Below are 20,912 nucleotides of genomic sequence, written 5' to 3'. Positions count from 1 at the left end.
ACGTCCACCAGTCTCCAAAAAAAAAAAAATAAAATAAAGTATGACGGGAAGTCTGCAACGTCGCAAAGGGAGATACGTGGCTTCGCACTTGCCATTTACGTGTTTCCGTGGTGACGTCATCACGTTCTGGACTGTTAGAAAACGAAATTGGCAAAACTATTTTACTGAAGATAGCAACCCTCTCGCGAAATAATGTGCACTGCGACACTTGTAGCAGTTATCGCGATGACTTTTGTAGAGAGATCGGGTTATTTTCCATAAAACAGACAACGATGTTTACGTAACGTCGCGCCGTCTAAAGCAGCTTACACGGCTGTTCGCAGTAAGGTTTCAGTCCCTGGCCGATCGACCTGCTACCTAGCGGCAATCGTTTGAATTGAACGTACATCCTTTGTTGGGTTTTTCCTTCGTCGGAACAGCATTTAGGCCGATTGGAACATGCTTGCCCTTCTGTGTACCCTTGATAGCAAGGTGTTGGCTTTGAATCGCACCCCCTTTCTATTTGCTATTATTCAAGAACAACCTAAGTATAACCTCGTCCTTTGCGTAGAGCCTCTGAGTGGAAATTTTTACGTGATAAAATCTCTACTAATATTTAGACCCCCTCAGTCCTACATTGATACTCATTAAAGTTCAAAATTGTTATTATAATGAACATTTTTGGAGTATTTTGGCCTAGTTTCCATCCACAGAATAGTAGGACTACTCTACCGTGCTAAGTAAAAATGCCGTGTGAACCTTTAGGCGTTGCCAAAATTCCTTTAATAAAACACGAATTTCCTGATAAACCTACGAATATTTTCCTTCCTTTTTTTAGATAGTTTTTTTCGCAGTTCGCCATTACACCTTAAGCGCCTGATAATTTCAAAGAAAATTATTCATAACATTCCTCCAAAATAAATATTTTATCGAAGGAAATCTGCCATCTCTCGAATGTTCATACGGCGTTTTTACTTAGCACGGCAGTACTCTGTCATCGTGTTTCTAATATTTAGATTGATCTCCATCGAAAGGAAGCAAGATGTTTGGTGTCATTGTTACTTCTTTGAAGAACTCCATAAGCATCACTAAAAATACACAAATAAAGCAGAAACGCGGGAAGAGAGGCCAAAAATAAAAAGTATTAAAACCGAAACGCTGAGGCTGACTACTCAGCTACCTTCAATTAAACATCTGCAGGAAAAAAAAGAAAAAAGAAAATAGAAAAAAAAACAATAAAAACGCGTATGAGCTTGGTTCAGATCCCTTGTCATGGACGTTATCGGTCTAATTGTTTTTATTTTTTCGGAAATTTTTGAGGACACTGCAGAGGATTGTCAGGCTTTCACTAAAAATTCAATTTTTCAAACCAGCCCAATAAAAACCGTTCCACTGAAAATGTTTCTACCATAGCAAGGTTTGGTTTTTCGGTGAGCGGTAAAACTTTTCATTTTAATCAAATTATCCAGATAATATATTTCATACACCAAGCCGTGGAATCCTCTAAATATCACCATGTTACCTACGAGTATATTGATTAAACGCGCTCGCCTACTTTGATTTGGAGCATCGTCTTTTTTAATCTCGCTTACCTTGAAACTTCATAGCTCTTAAGATATTCAACATTGACTCCGAGTGGATAGACAACTGTGCCAGTATTATCACCTGCATAATGAATAATCTATTATCTTTTTCACGACCTATCGACATCATTCTTGTAATTATCATTCAAGTTTTGTTTTATGCACTTGGTTAGCATTGCAATCTCACATAATTGAAATTCGTCGTGTTGCCGATTGATTATCTGTTTCGGTACTCATCGCAGATTGAGTTTTTTCCTTATTCACCAGTTTAATTTATTTTGTTGTTATATTTCGGGCAAAACAAGTTAATTTTAGAAGATTTAACACAATATTTACCATTGTCATCGCGGACTCGCTCATACATTTTGCGTGCGTGGTTAGAAGATCAACTCCGTTTCATTCCCCAGCACTAAGTATTGCAGGTATTTATAAAGCGCCGAGTGCAATTTCTTTCTTCCTTTTAACCGGAGTTCACAAAAAAGTTTACATGGTAAAATTGTTGCAACTTAATCGGGGAGTGTTGTGTGTATGTTTCCTATATCTATCGATCGTAGAAATTATACATAATAATGCCTCTACTCGTTCTGGATAATATCCTCAGGTATAATGGTTATTAACATGACACTAAATTGTAATCTTCCGTCCCATTCCTTAGGCGCAATAATACAACTATTGGAACCCTCCGGAATGCGTGAGGTATCGAGCCGCAGTTGAAGGCGTTTTCAAAACAGCCAAGTTCCGATACCCGGATTATCGTTTTGCATAGTTCATATTCTTTTGTTATATTCCGTACCACTTGTTTATTTTTAATCCTCGTATAAAAATCACCCAATTGCTAAATACAATTCAAGCTGGAGCGCACTTCAGCTATGCATTCACCACTGCAAAAATGTCAAAGGAAATCGACAAAGCCAGCGTGTATAAGGCTATTTCGATTGTAATCTTCCGTCGCATTTCTAAGGCGCAATGATACAACTATTTGAACTCTCCGGAATGCGTGAGGTATTACGCCGCATTTGAAGGCGTTTTCAAAACAGCCAAGTTCCGATATCTGGATTATGGTTTTGCATAGTTCATATTCTTTTGTTTTCATTTCTAACCACTTGTTTATTTATAATCCTCCTATAAAAATTACCCATTTACTAAATACAATTCTAGCTGGAGCTATGCATTCACCACTGCAAAAATGTCAAAGGAAATCGACAAGCCCAGCGTGCATGAGGGCTATTTCGATTGTAATCTTCCGTCGCATTTCGAAGGCGCAATGATACAACTATTTGAACTCTCCGGAATGCGTGAGGTAACACGCCGCATTTGAAGGCGTTTTCAAAACAGCCAAGTTCCGCTATCCGGATTATTGTTTTGCATGGTTCCTATTATAATGTTTTATTTCCTACATTTGTTAGTTTTCAATCCTCCTATAAAAACTACTCATTTGCTGAAAACACTTCTGGCTGGAGCGCATTTTAGCTATGCATTCACCATAGCAATAATGTCAAAGGAAATCGACAAAATCGACAAAGTTTTTTTTTTTTTTTTTTTTTTTTTTTTTTTTTTTTTATGTACTGCGCAGACTTTTCTATTCAGGTACCCTGTTTTGGTGTTCTTGGGTGACCTAACCCTTCTATTGAAGGATGCCGGGTAGATTTTGCGATAAATTTTGGGTTTACACTCTAATATATTTAATTTAAAAAAGCTATTTTAAGGCCATTATTACGCCCAATAGTCATTTTGGTGGCAATATGAAGTATAAATCATTTTAATCACGCATGATTAACGCAAAATGAAAGAATATCGATAGTGAGTAAAGAAAGGGCTAACTAGCACCTTATAGGCCCTTAAGTTTATAGGCCCGCTTATAGGTCGTTCTTACACCCATCGATCCAGTGGCCTGACTTAACTCGGGAAAAAAAGGTTTTTCGACCTCGATCCATTACCTATCTATATTCTATCGCTACCGCAGCATAGTCCAGAGTGCGAAGAATCCGAAACGCAGATGGGCGTAATGACGACCTATACGCCTATAGGCTGTTCTTGGTGCGGTGTCCTCAATTGTAATCTTCCAACGCATTCCTAAGGCGCAATGATACAACTATTTGAACTCTCCGGAATGCGTGAGGTATCACGCCGCATTTGAAGGCGTTTTCAAAACAGCCAAGTTCCGATACCTGGACTATTGTTTTGCAAAGTTCCTATTATTATGTTTTATAGCCTACCATTTGTTTGTTTTCAATCCTCCTATAAAAACTACTCATTTGCTAAATAAACTTCTGGCTGGAGCGCATTTTAGCTATGCATTCACCACTGCAAAAATGTCAAAGGAAATCGAGAAGCCCAGCGTGCATGAAGGCTATTTCAAAACTGAAGAAATCTCGCATTTCTCGAGTAGACTAATTCTATTCCAATGACATTTATTGCAATAAAATTGAAGAAAATTGCAACTTTTCGTCGCATTACACATTTTCTATCTTTCTAATATACATAGAAAGAATTTTGTTGATTGTTTGAAAACGGCATTAATGAATGATATAAAAATATTGCTATTTATAATATTGAATAATTGGAATAAAATCCCAGTTTCACTGATTGCACCGTGTTACTTGGGATTGTGAGGAACATGTCACAAGCAATTAACAATCGCCGGGAATTCGCAAGCCACAAGTGAAGTGAACTAATAGAAAAGCATATAAGGTTTAGAAATAGAGGAGCAAGTTTAGAGAGTACTGATTATTTTGCCATTATTGTAAGCACGCACTTGTTTCTGTGTCGTTACAAAAAGCGTAGTAATGTCATGTACACTCAGAAGAGTGTGTAGTAAAATCCGTAACCGATGGCACGGTCGAAAGACCCAGGTTAGTCCGTTAGCAAGATGTTCTTTGGAATTTCCCGATCCGGCGACGAATGCCCCCGATCTGCTATTCTGCCGTGCTAAGGAAAAACGCCGTATGAACCCTCACGCGTTGCCAAATATCCTTTGATTAAACACGAATTTCCTGGTAAACATATGAATATTTTTCTTCCAATTTTTCAAATAATTTTTTTCGCAATTTCACCTAAAGTTCCTGAAAATTTCAAGGAAAAATATTCATAACTTGCCTTAAAAATAAACATTTTATCGAAGGAAATTTGGCGACTCTTGAATGTCCATACGGCGTTCTTCCTTAGCACGATAGTATTCCACTCCAACGTTTCCCCGATTTGGGTTTGCGCTGCTCCGTTGCATAGTTCCTCCCCGATCTGCATAGGACCAATGTAATCGGATCGGGGAACAGCAGAGTGGGACAAGCAAATCGCGGGAATCCGTTGAAAACGCGGACATCACCCCCTATTTGCAAAGATTATCACACTCAACTTTTCTTACGGACTGACCTGAGTCTATCGACCTTGAACGATTAGGTTCGGATTGCACAGGCCACTAAACAAACTCCGTGACAATGCTTAGAGTATCGCAGAAATTGAAGGCGCTCCAACTCGCGATCATACCCTTGAACTTTGAAGGCTATCACCCATCAAACCTTCCCTATGCCGATGCGCATTGTTGTAGGTCGAGACAAACATGTGCGCCGCCGCTTGAAAATTGCCCGCGACAATTATACTTACAAAATTTCAAGTTTCAATTTGATTCATTTTTTGTTTAAAAAAATGGAACATCAGAGAAAATTGGTTAGAGTCCAAAAATTCTTAAGAGCATCAAAGAGCGTTGAGCAACAAACCTGAGAATGGAATCAACAATTTAAAGTACAGGAAAATTACAATAATAAATTTTTATTAAAGTTAAAACAGAATGAAAATATATCCAGGACATATCTCGCGGATTAGACGCTTCTTCTCAACTTGAACAAAAGCTGTAAATAAAACAAGATGTGCACAGAGGTGTCGTATTAGCTCGTAAGATCAGTCACACGATTGATTTTGTGCTACAAACTTCATGCGAAACGACAATCCCCACATCGAAACATGGCTGTTTGGAAAACGCCTTCAAATGCGGCGTGATACCTCACGCATTCCGGAGAGTACGAATAGTTGTATCACTGCGCCTTAGCAATGCGACGGAAGATTGATATTGATACAGCCTTCACGGGCCCTGTCGGTTTACCTTCGACAGTTTTTCAGGTAGAACTGTATGAAGTAAACGGGTGATTCTTCAGGAGACTGAAAAATAAACAAGTGATGAGAATTGAAACGAAAAAACAGGAACTATTATATTTCGCAAAATAATTAGTAAAAAGGGCAAAACCATACGCTAATTCGGCAGACATTTTCTAGCGAAAGTTTTAGCAATAACAGCATAAAATAGTAATGGTAAAATTATAGTTTGCTATTTTTGCACAATAAAATTACGTTCTTCGAAGCTACGAGAAGCAGTATTTTTTACCCCCGAAAAATCGATTTTTTGCTGCACTGAAAATCTGAACCTCCACCCTTACAGCCAAGGGCCTGGATCTACCTCGCTTCTCTGAGTTCGATGATTAAATTATTTCTCATCTCTGCAGGGTTTACCGCAGTCATGTGGAACATTTCACGTTGGCTCATTTCGCTCTTCCTTCTTCATGCCAGCGACGCGGCCAATGTCCTGGTCATCATTTTAATGCCCTCCATTAGTCATCAGATCCCGGCCCTTTCTCTCAGCGCAGAGCTTTTGCGGCGCGGACACCACGTCACCTACATCGGGACTAACATCATTCCTGTGAGTATCCACCAAAAGTCATTCGTAGCCAATCAGATAAGTTTTTTTTGTAGGATTACTTCAACACTGGATCTCTAAGACTCGTACTTAATAGAGTCCCTTTATACTGAGAGTCAAGACAACACCCCCTCATGGAGTCACAAACGGGAGTAAAGATTACAGAAATTGAACGTTTTTTGTAATCTTTAATCGGCCCATACTCAGATTCCTTTCTCCGTTCCTTCTCTCATTCCGTTCGTTCCTTGCCGAACCCGTAATTCCCTGGTCCATTCCAGATTATAATCCTTGCAATCGGTGAAAATGTAATATCTTTGTTCCCATTTGTGACACTGTGAAGGCCTAAAACACGGGAACCAATCAGAAATGGATTCACGTTGTCTTGACTCTCAGTATACCTACTATAGTACTTAAAACACATTGGATTCGGTACTCCCGTTTCCCGGTATTAGTTTCGAATTTTGAAACTTTTGAAATTTTCCTGGATTTTTCCCGGAACTTTTGAAATTCGCGAAATGTTCCGGGTCTTTCGAATTTTCCGGAACTTTCCTAGAACTTTTGAAAACATCTAAAAAGAATCCCGGAACTTTTGATCGTCATGGAATGGAAGAAATTGGAACAAGTATGTTCCGAATCCCGGAACTTTTGACGAACATGGAATGGTAGCACTGATTCGTTTGGCACTCAAATGCAACTTTTTTACGATTTTTAATGATATATCAGCGTAGTTTTGCTTCAGATATTGGAAGTAACCACCGAGTTGTGAGGAATGATGTAAATTAAAGTCCCTTCAATGGGAAAGGTATGCAATGCAATAGATGCGGACATTATTAGATGCATTAACAGGTGTTTGAAGGGGACTCTCGCCCCTCTTAAGACATTTCCTTTACACCGTCCAATGATGGCAATCAATATAAAAAAGAATGATGAATTCAAATTACGAATTTATGGTTGGGAATATTTATTATGAATTTTTCTTTTTTTGTACGTGTATAATTGTCGTAGCTTTTCATCGAATAAGTTTGTTTCCACAAATAAGTTCATAATATTTGAAAAAGTATATAATATTCTTGTAATATTCCAGTAAATATATAATAGGATTACCGAAGGTTACTTGCTATTGCTGGGATGAACTTTAAGAAAAATTGAGAAGGGTTGAATTCCATAGAAAGGAAGAACAGGGATTGAGTTGAATTTTCAATGTAATGCCTACTTCAATAATGTGCTGTACATACACTTGAATATATTTTCATGATTAAAGTTTTTGTAGGAGTTGGAACATTCGAGGAACTGCACGTTTGTGAATTTATCCTTCGCGTATAAGCGGATGACTAAAGCCGGAACCTCCAACTCCACAATCAATTTCCAACAAAAGCTCGGCCGATGGGTATGGCCAGACATGTATCGCAATTCGTTCAATCTCGCCAGGGAGGAAATTCAAAGCGATGCGTTCCGGACAATACTGAGGTAGGCGAGTCTCAAGCCTTGTCCTATTCAGTCTCTAAAGTCAGGTTGGAGGGAATAAATCTGGCCAGAACATTTTTCCGCTGGATCAGTACACTGAACCTCGCCAAGCAAACCCCGTTCAAGCCAACAAAAAGACACTTTTATTTCTGTAATGATCGTGTTCTCTTTCTCTCCTGAATGTGTAGAGGTAGTATTTCTTAAGTTAAAATGAATATAAATTAGGTAGTTAAGTTCATTCTCTTTAGTTTTAGTTAGCTTTTAAAAAGTGTGCAAATATCTAAAACTGTTATTTTGTTGAGGAGGTGGGGGAGGGTAGGGACACTTTTCCTCAACATACACGTTTAAATCTCCGAGAGCCACGAGTCATTTTCCGATAAAAAAAAAAAACGCGCTTTTAGGCTAAAAAAACAAAAAACAAAACAAAACAATTCCACCTGAGAAATAAAGAGCATGTCCGATCGCTCCCGTACAAAGGTTTGTTTATATGGATGTCTCGGGGGTAAACCACCCAAAAAATCGACGTCCTGCCACCAACTGTTATTTAAAAAAACTAAACTGTCCTGACTCAAACCCGTCCCAACTCCGCCGTATCTCATCTTTAGATACCTACAGGATTTCTATCGTGCGAATATAAAAATTAAAAAAATAAAAATAAAAATTGGAAAAAAATTAAGCCAAAATATTGTCAAAATATTTCCGATCTTTAATAATATATTCTCGAAAATATTTTTACAATATTTGCATAACCTTGCAAAAAAATATCTTTAAACCTACAAATATTTCTAACGTGTCTCTTTGATGGCAGCCACAGGGAGTGTAGTTTTCCCCTCTTTTTTCAGAGAGACGGAGGCAGGTCAAAGGGCATACGACTCCATCATAATAGAGGGCAAGTACTCGCTAATTTTGGTGCCTCTACTACGCAAGACTTGTGGTAGCATACCCATCATCGCCTTCTGTTCCCTGTCGACGGACTATGTCATCGAGAAAGCGCTGGGCAGTATTCCGCACTTGTCCTTCATGCCTATGGTATTTAACGGGTATACGGACCGCATGAGCTTACGGGAGCGAATAGACAATTGGTTCAGCACCCTCTGGCTCTGGAACTCATTGCAAAGCAAGACCTTTATTGTCGCGAAAGAGATCCTCGCCGAAAACGGGGTTCATGAGGTCAGCATGGACGAGGTCAGTGGCGTTTTTTGTATACACGATAGAAACAGCGGCGTGGCGTGAATTGCGATACGTCGATTCTTTTGCCATTCAAACGTATGGAAAAGGATCGATAAACAGGGTATTCGCATCGAACACCTTCATAATCGATTCTTCACCATAGGTTTAAATGGCATAACAATCGATACGTATATCGCAATTCACGCCACGCCACTGGATAGAAATGCTGCCGGGCTAAGGAAGAACGGCGTATGAACATTCGAGAGTTGCCAGATTTCATTCGATAAAATGTTTACTTTTATAGACGGATATGAATATTTTTCCTTGAAATTTTCAGGGACTTCAGGTGAAATTGCGAACAAAATTATCTGAAAAATTGGAGGGGAGATACTCATAAGTTCACCAGGAAATTCGTGTTTTATCAAAGGAAATTTGGCAACGCCTGAAGGTTCATACGGCGTTTTTACTTAGTACGGCAGAATGTGCTAAAGAAGAACGGCGTATACGAAACTTCAGACGTTGCCAGATTTCAACTGTTAAAATACTAATTTTGCAACGATTCTGTGAATATTTTTTCTCCAATTTTTCAGAGAATATTATTTGCAATCAGATATAAATGACATGAAAATGTTAAGAGAATATATTCATGACTCCTCTTAAAAACGATCATTTTACTGGAGGAAACTTGGCAACTCTAGAATGTTCGTACGTTATTTCTCCTTAGCATGGCACTATACTGCTTGCCTAAAGAAGTTTGAGAGTAAATGAACTTCTACACAGTGTAAGAGCTAAAATTCTACTGCGGGCTGATTATTGATATTGATAGACGAAGCGATAGAAAAAGAAGACGAAGAGAAAATGGTTCGATCCTATTGGGGGAAGCGGGTGGTTGCTGTGGATAAAGGAGGTAAGTAATAGAAACGGTACCACGAGAGACCCTATTGTTAGTCCATCATTTTCCCCTTTAGTCTGCACTACCACTAGGATGACTGAATTTTCCCTTTGTCTTCTTTGTCCATCGCTTTGTCTATCGATTTCAGTAACTACACTGAAAAAAAATTCTCGGCGTTTTTACCAAGGTCCGTGGGTACCTTTATCATCTCACTTTTTTTACCAATTATTGGTAATTTTACCAAGACAGACTGGTAAGCTTACCTATAAACCGGTATTTTTACTGTTTTTTTCAGGTAAGAATACCAATTTTATTGGTAATCGATTCCTGGTAACTTGGTCATTTTATCTCGGTAATTCTACCACAGTCGATAACAAATATTGGCGTTTTTACCGGGATTCAGTAAAATTGCCGAGAAAGTCAATAATTTTACCGAGATTTCTCGGTAAAATTACCAATTCCATGAATGGTAATTTTACCAAGAAAAATCTGGGATCAAATAGAACCCTGAATTCTTAGTAATTTTACCTTTTTCTTAGTAAATACACCGAGATTTTTTTTCAGTGTATAGCCTGCAGTCTTAGATGACAATTGTAAGTTAATTTTGAGTGTCAACAATGACCAACCAAGAACAAATGGAGCGATTGTAGTCCGGAAATACTCGGTGTTGAGTTATTGATAGAAGAAAAAAGGAAATTATCCTTGGAACATTTTGAGACAAAAAACGCCCAAAAGTGTTGAACCAAACCATACTTAGTCATGGCGGTTTGATGTTCGAAGTTCAGTATTGCGTATAAAATGTTTAGGTTTTTGATGCGAATGATATCCCTTCGGTCAAAACTGTGCTGCAACTGCATGCCAACAACTTGAGCCTCAGGAAGCCATGGTCTACACATAAAATCGTTTTCCCTCTTAATTTGCATGACTGTTCGATTTTTAAAGGTATATCGAAATATCAGCTTATTCATGATTGCGTCGAATCACATGTACTTTTACCCACGGATGCTTGCACCCAACGTTGTCACGGTCGGACCGCTTCACATCCGGGATAAAGCGAATGTTACCCTCACCAAGGCAAGTATTTGACCTAACCCTATATTTTAAGAACTGACGAATGACTCAAAGAAATCTAACTTTCTTAGTAACTATTGGTGCTCCCCCAGCAACGACTGTTCAAGAAAGCTATAAAATAAGGCTGCTCATAAAAAAGGAAGACAAGAATTAGTTTTCTCACCCTGGTAAAAATTGGCAGTAGAGTCTGTGTTCCAAAATACCATGGACCTACAACCGACTGTAAGATTTCCAATAGCTTCTATAGCCGGCAACACAATTTCTTATAGCCTTTATAGCCGATGGCGATTAAGCAACAGCCTGACGATAAAGTTTATGCTAAACGTTACTAATTACGGATGCTAGGACTTAGTGAGTTTTTGGACTACCGCTCTCTTTTTGGGCCGGAGTATCTTGATTTATTTTGCGAGGAAAGCTCCGTACTTTTGAAGGATGCCTGCCATCCCTAATATGTTGGAGCGCCTTCAATTTCGTACGATACTGAGCGATACCTCTGGTTAGAAATAGTTGCTTCAAGCGCCGTGGTACGCTGCGGCGCGGCGCGGCGGGCGGGCAGCCAGCGCGAAACGCGCATTGGCGCCTACAAACCTAACAGGGATACTTCACGCATTGCGTAATGCGTGAAGTATCCCTGTTAGGTTTGTAGGCGCCAGTGCGCCGCCGCTCCGCTTTGTGTTAGGCTCTGATATTTAATCTCGTGGAGTCAGCGTTGTTCAACTGATGACTTTGAAATGTTTGCATACTCTGTATGGATTATTCTCATTTTAATTGATGAAAACAAATATGTAGTAAAGGAAAATATAATGTGCGTTTTGTAAATATTATGGTGATTCCGCACAAACTTAAGGATTTACAAAGCACACGTATTTCTACACAATTTCTTATAGCCTTTTATAGCCGATGGCGAAAAAGCAACAGCCAGGCGATACAGTGTAAAGCCCAGCGACAGGAGCTATAGCCCGCTGTTTAATTTTTTATCGCTTCGTGTAGCCCGGCCGTATGATTTTTTCCACTTTCTACAGCCAGCCATATGATTTTCTATTGGCTTCCTCATTCGGCTATAAGAACTTCTATGGTATTTTGAAACGCAGCTTCTATCGCCAATTTTTACCAGGGCAAAAAAATAATATATCGACGGTGAAACTACCAGACCACGTATCTCGGTTTGCGACGTTGTAGATTCTCTGTCATACTTTATTTTTTACCTGGAAAACTATTCAACGTCAATTTTTGACAACTTCCGTAATTTTTCCTCTCCTCTCAAAGAAAACTCTGTGAAAACTCGAGGGAATGAAATTGATTTGTTCTCCGTCAAAAAAGTAAAATGGGATCCCAGCTCAGATTCTTAAACACAGGAAACGAGATACGCGGTCTGGGGGTTTCACCGTCGATATTCAGTATAAAAAAATAGTATATTCAGTGTGGTTTTTTGAGGTTTACTTTTTTTAATGAAACTTCGAAGGGATGAAGAGGATCTTTCTTTCGTGGAATTAAAGATTTGCTCTACATGGTGGATTGCATTTTGCAAAAAGGAGCCACTATCTCTAGCTCTTCCTTAGAAACACCTATCGGCATAGGGAATGGACATGTTGCATGTGTGAGGGATTTGCGATTTGACCATTGATTCTTATGTAAAAGTTCGCGAGAAACACGATGGTGCCACTGGTTTTCTCTGAAATCAACTCCCAAGCTCAATAAAGCTCTCAAGTTGAGGCCAAAATGGAGGGGACATCCCACGCTATCCTGAGAGCCCACATCTACATCAAGACAAACTCTCCATGCAAAGATAGGGAGCAAATACATTAGCAGTGATGTCGTGTTTTCAGTTGTGGAGTCCCCATATAAAGTGGCAACCCTGCTAGTGTATTTGCTCCCTATCTTCGCATGGAGAGTTTGTTTTGATGTAGAGGTGGACTTTCAGGATAGCGTGGGATATCCCCTCCATTTTGGCCTCAACTTGAGAGCTTTTTTGAGCTTGGGAGATGATTTCAGAGAAAACCAGTGCACCATCGTGTTTCTCGCGAACTTTTGCTTAAGAATCAATGGTCAAATCGCAAATCCCCCACACATGCAACATCTCCATTCAATGGCAAATATGTTGCTTTAAAATGAGCGAGAAAAAGTAGTTCCTCCGTTGCAAAATGAAGTCCATTTTCCACTCCAAAATTTTAACTTTCCATGGCACTTTGAAGGGTCGAAAGGTAATGTTGAGTGTTTTCCAGGCTCCGTAAGTGACATTTCTACAAAGTTTACGAAGTGAACAAAATCGCGCAAAACATACCTACCCGCACTCCAAAAATCTCATAGAGTACATAGAGTCGTAATGTAAGTGGGAGAGCTGGCGCCATGTTCTGCTCGACGAATTCCTAGCCCGGTGTGCGCCGAGTTCGGGTCGCTTTTTCGATACATTTTCGATCCAAAATGGCGTTGTGGAATACGTGGTAATTCCAATCTCCTTCGTTGATGTTGTTGTTGTCATCGGATGGCCGGGTACCCGTGTATCGCAAACAATCGATTATGTATCGAAAAAGTGACCCGGCGTCACACATTGCAGGAGTCTCGGAATTCGGGACCTGGAAAATGCTTAAAAGAGGCGCCAGCTCACCCACTTACATTACGACTCTATGTACTCTATGCTGATAAGGTAAAGGTAAAATGAATACAGGTATACCGATTCATTTTTGAAGAGCATGTAAAGAAACATTAAGTAGAGCTCGAAAATTGTCTCGAAAAATCCACGATGCTATGATCATTGCTTGACGTTAGTGTTCTAGGACGTGGAATCCTGGCTGGACGGCGCTGAGGCTGGGGTTGTTTACGTAAGTTTCGGGAGCAACATGAAGAGTGTCTCACTACCGGAAGAGAGTTTGATGGGTTTAGTCGAGGCTTTGAGTCACCTGGCGCCCGACTATCGTGTCCTTTGGAAGTGGGAGTCGGACGAGCCCTTGCCTGGGCGCGCGGGGAACATTCTGACCAAGGGGTGGTTTCCCCAACAGAAGGTTCTAGGTACGTACTGCTATTCTGACATTCTGAGGTTCATAGCGTGCACAGAGTCTAGACCTCGCTAGAGTACCTGTATAGCGAGAGTATGGACAGATGTGAAACTCCGAAAATCCATCAGGCCTTCGCCGATGTTTCTGCGAATTAAGTTAGGGCCCAGAAATGCAGCCAACCTATGAGTTTCAATTATCCAGAGCGAATTACTAATACTATTGTCACGAGCCGTCGTTAATAAAGCACGTATTCGACTCAATTTTTGCGTAAATTTACTCATTTTGCGGAAGAACGCTCATTTCTGTACATTCTTGACCATCTTGGTTAGAATTGGAATTTGCAGACTGGCAGTGAAATTTTGTGTGTTAGAAGTTGGTTAGAAGGATGGCTGCACTTTTGGGCCCTAAAAAACCTTTAAGAACCTTTTGGACCTCCATGAAACGATCTGTCCATACCCTCGCTATACAGGTACTCCAGACCTCGCGACCTATACCACGGTCAAGGGATGGTGGTCAAGATCGTGAAGAGAAAGCTAGAAGACAATCCTGGCCAGGCGGTGCCAGGCGAGTGCCAGGCAGTTCGCAAGATCGCGAAGTCGCGGATGAAGATGGCGCCTGGTCCGGGGTTGAAGGTGAAAAGATGCGGCAGACACGGAGCTATAGGCATAGAAATAGATTTGGAAAAATGCATGACACGGCGCCGAAACTAAAATACTAGGAAGGAACACAGTATACGACTTCAAACCGTTCTTTGTGCCCGGCAGCATTCAGTGACCTGTATCGTGTGTGCTAGATGATACAACGTATGAGACTGAGACTGATGTCTCGCTCTACACACTAAGTTACGATACAGTACAATGGCGGATGACTTGGACTACATTTTGCAAGAAGGAACCGCTGTTTCTGGCTCATCTTAGAAACAGTATATCGACGGTGAAACTACCAAACCACGTATCTCGTTTGCGGTGTTTAAAAATTTACGCTCGCATTTTATTTTTTTTAAAGTAGACCAAATCAATATCATTCCTTGAAATTTTCACAGAATTTTCTCCGCACGAAGAGGAAAAATCACAGAAATTTTCAAGACTGGACGTTAAGTAGTTTTTTATTTAAAAAATAAAGTATGACTGGAAGTCTGCGACGTCGCAAACCGAGATACGTGGTTTGGTAATTTCACCGTCGATATATGCCATTAGTTTCTCTGTGCAGAAAGGTACTTTTAAGGAAAAGCCGAAGATAGTGGTTCCTAATTGTAAAATTTAATCCAAATATTGTTTCTAAAATGAGCCTAAAACAGATGTTCCTCCTTGCAAAATGTAATCCACTTCGTCCTACTTCTCTCCCCACGTAAAGGATCATTTTATGAATGTGCCTGAGAGAAATGTATCATACAGCTGAATAAGAAATGTGATATTTTTTAACAAAACGCAGCGTTTTTAAAAAATGCCTATAAAATCACTTGAGTTAGTGCGCCTCCATTTCCATCCGATATTGTGCAATACTTCGGTGCCGCCATAGTTGTGCGAAGCATCGCGGCGCACCGTGCTATGCGTGTAATGCATGAAGTATCCTGCAGCCTTGTAAGGCGCGTTTGGAGCCGTGAGCGCCGCGCCGGCCGGCCGCACTGGCGCCGTGATAGAATTTACGCAGCGCGTATAGGTGTGCTAGGATTTTTTGAGCGCGCCCACTCGATTTATGAAAGTTCAAAGTTCGAACCTGCTGAAATTATATTATGTGCGCCTTGCGAGTGAAGACGTTTCTTTCCGGATTCTATTGGAGAGCAAGCATTTTTTTTTTTCGACCCTGGAGGAAATCTGTTCCGGTGGATGCACTTTATCAGTGATACTGTTGGCAATTCCTTTTAATTCAAAAAGGGGATTCTTTTTAGAATTGCACGTTCTTCACTTTTGTACACATGCATTTTTTCCTACGACCTGTTTAATTTGCAGAATTAAGCTATTTTTGATTATGAGGATTGTTTCTTTATGGTTGAATTCGACGATTCATACGTTGCCTTTAAGACCCGCCTGTGTGAGTTCTAAAAATGCGGTCGTCCGATCTGGCTGAAATTTTGCAGGACTTTTTTTTCACGCGGCACCAATTGGAGACCGTAGGGCTGAACACGGAGAAAAATGGAACAGCGTTGTGAACATGTTGCCGGCTGTGTCCGGTAAGAATGCGTTAGAGCACATCTAAGGTGGTGTGAACATCTGGGGATGGATGCGTATAAGGCATGGGCCGAATTTTTTGCTCTGTCCCAACGACATGTGCGGAACTGTGCTGAACCCTTGGTACGCCCGACGAAAAAATTGCGGCAACCACTGTTGCGCCTCGGTCTAGCGCATGCGCATAGACGCCGGGGTGTGTACGTGCATTTCCGAACAGCGCCGCGGCACCAAGGTCGACAAAAATGCTGAGTAACGGTTTTGAGTTTGCGCTGCGCGAATCTGGTGTCGTTTCTCGTTTGGTCGTTTCTAATCTCTTTATCTGTGTGTGTGCTTGCGGTTTGATTCGGAGTCGTATGAAAGTGTGTTTTTTGACCCACTGATTTTCCATCAACATAAATAATCTACTCGGGAGGAATAAAGTGAGCTTGAAAGATTCAAAGCTTTTGTGTGCGGTGTGCCAGCTGTGCCTATGATCTCTCCAAGTTTTATCGCGTTTCAGTTCAGCATTTTGTCTTGACCCAGTGAATTTTCAGTGAGTTCTTTCTTCTTTTCCCACAAATTCTAATTAGTCTTCTACTCATTCATACATATATTTAATATTGTACATGCAATGTCTCAGCACATGTTATGTTGAAAGGTACGTTTTGCTTGCTCATTTAAACAAAATATACCTTCCAATCAAAGTTTGTGCTGTACTTTTATCTGCCTGATTCTGCATTCTTATTGTGTGAGATGAAAAATAGAATTTGGATATCTTAGTGCTTCCTCCTTTCGTGCCTTGTTCTACCGATAAGTTCCGCTGTGAAATATACTAGTTACTTGCATTGATAATTTGATACAAAGAAACAACTCATTTATTTTTTTGAATTGAGTCCTGATTATAAATGAAGCCTTTACACAATACCTGCTAAGCATAAATTTAAGCCGCTTTAAGCAGTTTCAGTTAAAAGTAGGTTCCTGTGTCTCATTACCTCATTTCAGTGAATAAGATTTAAAATGCGCATAACCTCAAATACTCAGTGACGGTTTTCGAGGTAGGTATCCTAATTCACAAGAATCAGTGATGTCTCCGTAAAGTGGAAATCATTACAATGGTTTGGTTTTGTGAAATGGAATTCTTGTCAAAAGATTTCAAATGCCCATGCCCTGAATAGTGTCTCAGTCCACAAGATTTCTCAACATATGACCTCATTAGGCCTGCATTATCCTGTTTCGGTGAGTTCCTTCATCTTTCATGTCTCCTTTCCAGTGATCTGCTTTTGCAGCATGCCTGTTTCTTCGACATTATCTTTTTTTTCACTTCTAGGTATCTAATTTTTTATCCCATTTCTCCTAGGTACTCGCTCCGTTCTATATTTTTGTTCCACTTTTCTATTTTTCCTCTGTGATTTTTCAGTTTTTTTAAAATAAAATACCTAGTAGAAGTTAACAAGGTCCTTCAAATGTCAAAATTTTCATGTTGATGAGCATGTTTTCCTCCTCATTATAACTTGTAACATGTAACACCAAAAACATTAGAGGAGAAAAATAAAATGGTGAAGAAATTTTAAGATTTTTTAAAGATTTAAAATGTGCTCAGGTTTTTTCTTTTGTTTTTTTTTTCATCCTCACTGTTAACAAAAGAATAGAATAAAGCAACCTCCCCCTCCTCAAGGGGTAAGGGCTGGGGGAGGGGGGTCGCCCCTCCCAATATAACGCCTCCGCCCCCTCCCCGCGCTGACCACAGGCAAAACTGTACGTAGGGGCATGAATTTCCGCATCTGGGTACATAGATTCCGCACCTGGGCGCATCCGCCGAAACTGTGCTAGGCACATCCGGATGGCTGCGCTCAAGTGCAAAAGAAATGTTGGAGCAAAATCGCCGTCCGGGACCATGTGCTGGAGTCCATCTTCTGGTACTCAGCGCGGTTCCATTTTTCTCCGTGAACTTTTTCAATTTTTTTATGGAATGCAAATGAGTCCGCGCCTATTGACTTGAATATCTTCGGCTCTACGACACATAATGACAGTGATGGTACTCTAAACTTACTTTCTTTCTCATATTCTAGCTCATCCAAAAGTCAAGCTTTTCATCACCCAAGGAGGCTTGCAAAGTTTCCAGGAGGCGGTTCATTTTGGAGTTCCTCTCTTAGGTGTTCCTTTTTTCGGAGACCAAAATTTGAACACAGGAAAAATTTCAGCAGCTGGTATAGGATTGAAGCTTGATCCTGACCATCTTAGAAATGCGCGAATGATACAGGAAGCTTTGAATCAACTTTTACTTGATACAAAGTGAGTATGCTAACCTACAGACTCACACGTATTTAACCCTAGCAAATGAGGTCAGTAAAGTGGACTAAATGCATCCTAAAAATATGTCATCCACAGTATTAAAATATACCCATTTTCCCTAACAAAATCCAAAATACCGTAAAATGGAAAGTCTAACTTATAACCCACTCGGCAAAAAATGGTTGCGAAAACGTTGCCACAACGTTCACCTAAGACAGGGCTGCTATCAAACGCACGTGCGTGCTTATAGTGCGCCTTCATTTTCATCCGATACCGTGCAACACCTCAAGGCCGCAATTGTTGCACGAAGCACCTTGACGGATTTTAGGTAAGTAGCCCGAATGATGTCGAAGGCAATATTTTCAATGTGTCAAACATTTATAGCGCATAACTTTTACTACCGATATCCATTTTTTGACGATGAAAGCTCAGTCAAAAAAAAAAAAAAAAAAAAAAAAAACCATTAAAAAAGCTCAGTCGAAGTACGGTAAATACTGATTGCAAGGACCTTAAAATGAGTTACCCCTTGTAAAATAGCGAACGAAAATAATGGAGATGTTGCATGTGTGAGGGATTTGCGATTTGATTGTCGTTTCTTGTGTAAAAGTTCTCGAGAAACACGATGGTGCCACTGGTTTTCTCTGAAATCAACTCCCAAGCTCAAAAAAAGCTCTCAAGTTGAGGCCAAAATGGAGGGGATATCCCGCCCTACCCTGAGAGTTCACCTCTACATCAAAACAAACTCTCCATGCAAAGATAGGGAGCAAATACATTGACAGGGCTGCCACTTCATTTGGGGACTCCAAAACTGAAACACGGCAACCCTGCTAATGTATTTGCTCCCTATCTTTGCATGGAGAGTTTGTTTTGATGTAGAGGTGGACTCTCAGGGTAGGGCGGGATATCCCCTCCATTTTGGCCTCAACTTGAGAGCTTTTTTTGAGCTTGGGAGTTGATTTCAGAGAAAACCAGTGGCACCATCGTGTTTCTCGCGAACTTTTACAAAAGAAACAACAGTCAAATCGCAAATCCCTCACATATGCAACATCTCCATTCACCGGAAAAAACTAGTCCCTCTCACATAAACTTAATTATCGTTGTGAGGTGAGTATTTATATTCACACTTGATTATCGTGATTGAGAAAAAGGATGTTCGTGAAGTTTAACGGAAAAATTTCATTTTACGTCTTTTCAGCTTTGTGGTTTTTATCTCTAGGTATGCAGCCAGAATGAGGAAATATTCAGAAATATCGAGAGAATTCACGGAGAGAGGAATGGCACATGCTGTCATGATGGTGGAACACATTACTAAATTTGGCGGAGACCATTTAAGACCAATCACAGCTGAAGTCTCGTACCCTGAATTTTTTTGTTTCGATATTTTGTGCTTTGCTATTCCAGTCATCATCTCTCTGTTGTGTGTTCTCATAAAAATGATCAAGCGTATTAATGCTTATTCCATTGCTATGGGTCCACACTCCACGTTAAAAAGAAATACAAGGAATGGTGTATATCCCCAAAAATTGAAGAGTACAAATTAAAAATTGAATTAAAATTTTGAGGAGTATGTTTAATTTTAATTTAAGGGCTTGGAGGATAAGGCGCATACGTGCAGTTTTTGCTGTTTCGAGGAATATACGTGTCTAAAGTTTCGAAATGACATGGATCCTCATGGCGGACAGAAAGTTCAAACAGACTTTTTGATGCTTAAAAATTGGAATGGGGGGGGGGGGGGGGAGTTTTTCACTGAATATGCGTTAAGACTAATTTCACTTGAATTCATTATTATCCCAATTTCTTCAAAAACTGCACCTATGCGCCTTGCCCTCGAAGCCCCTCATTTATCCTTAAAAAATTTGCACTTGGGGAAAGGTTGGGTATTCATAAGGACCGTTTTAGGCTGCCTTGAATTTCCTTAACTAAACAATTTTTTACTCATTGAAGGACTATATTTTACAGAAGGCACAATAATTTCGTCATTTTTAGTCTCCTGTCAAGTCTGATACTGACCTGAATATGAGGCTGGGGCCAATTTTGGCGAAAAGCGCGGGTTTTGCGGGTATGTGGTCGAACGCTGAAAAAAATCCGCATTTTTCGCCGAAATCGCTCTCAAACTCATGTTTTGGTCAGTGTTAGGCTCACCAATGACAAAATCATGATGCTTTCCGGAAAATATAGACCTTCAATGAGCAAAAATTCGTAGAATTAAGGTGATTCGATGGACGCCATATTTAGTGTCGGAACAGCATGCGATATATCGCATCAAATTGGTTCCATTTTTTCAGCTACTCGTCATTTTTCTCCAATTTTGAGATCGCAATTCTGTTGTCAGGAGACTAAAGTACTCACTTACCAATTTTAACGAAGAAATTCAACGTAATAAAGGCGTGGTTTTTTTTAGAGAGAAAATATCGCATTCGAGTGCAGTTTCGATATTAGTATCGAATGCGATGTTTTCTCTTTAAAAAAACCACGCCTTTATTTCGTTGAATTTATTTGGAAAAATTGGTGAGTGAGTGCCTCAGTCTCCCGACGGCAGAATTGCGATCTCAAAATTGGAGAAAAATGACGAGTAGCTGAAAAAATAGATCCAATCGATGCGATACATCGCACGTCGTTCTGACACAAAATATGGCG

At 40.1% G+C, this 20,912-nt stretch overlaps 1 protein-coding gene across 4 annotated transcripts; it reads left to right on the top strand.

Moving 5' to 3' along the window:
* The first annotated feature begins 1,632 nt into the window (after positions 1 to 1,632).
* Positions 1,633 to 19,830, top strand: LOC109034840 (UDP-glycosyltransferase UGT5). 4 transcript variants are annotated; one of them, XM_072304086.1, is made up of 8 exons: positions 1,633 to 1,984; positions 6,056 to 6,249; positions 7,517 to 7,713; positions 8,553 to 8,895; positions 10,715 to 10,846; positions 13,618 to 13,849; positions 18,053 to 18,275; positions 19,471 to 19,830. In XM_072304086.1, exons 2-8 carry the CDS (start codon positions 6,070 to 6,072, stop codon positions 19,814 to 19,816), a joined length of 1,653 nt encoding a protein of 550 aa, XP_072160187.1. In that variant the 5' UTR covers positions 1,633 to 1,984; positions 6,056 to 6,069; the 3' UTR covers positions 19,817 to 19,830. The 4 variants fall into 4 exon arrangements, with proteins under 4 accessions (XP_072160187.1, XP_018903756.2, XP_072160188.1 ...); XM_019048211.2 differs by having other exon boundaries at positions 1,638 to 1,984; positions 19,492 to 19,830; XM_072304087.1 differs by lacking the exon at positions 1,633 to 1,984 and adding an exon at positions 2,004 to 2,163.
* Positions 19,831 to 20,912: the final 1,082 nt, after the last annotated feature.

This window comes from Bemisia tabaci, chromosome 9, assembly GCF_918797505.1.
Source record: "Bemisia tabaci chromosome 9, PGI_BMITA_v3".
Taxonomy (NCBI): Eukaryota; Metazoa; Arthropoda; class Insecta; order Hemiptera; family Aleyrodidae; genus Bemisia; species Bemisia tabaci.
Note: the sequence above shows the minus strand (reverse complement) of the source record. Positions and strands in the feature narration are given on the sequence as shown.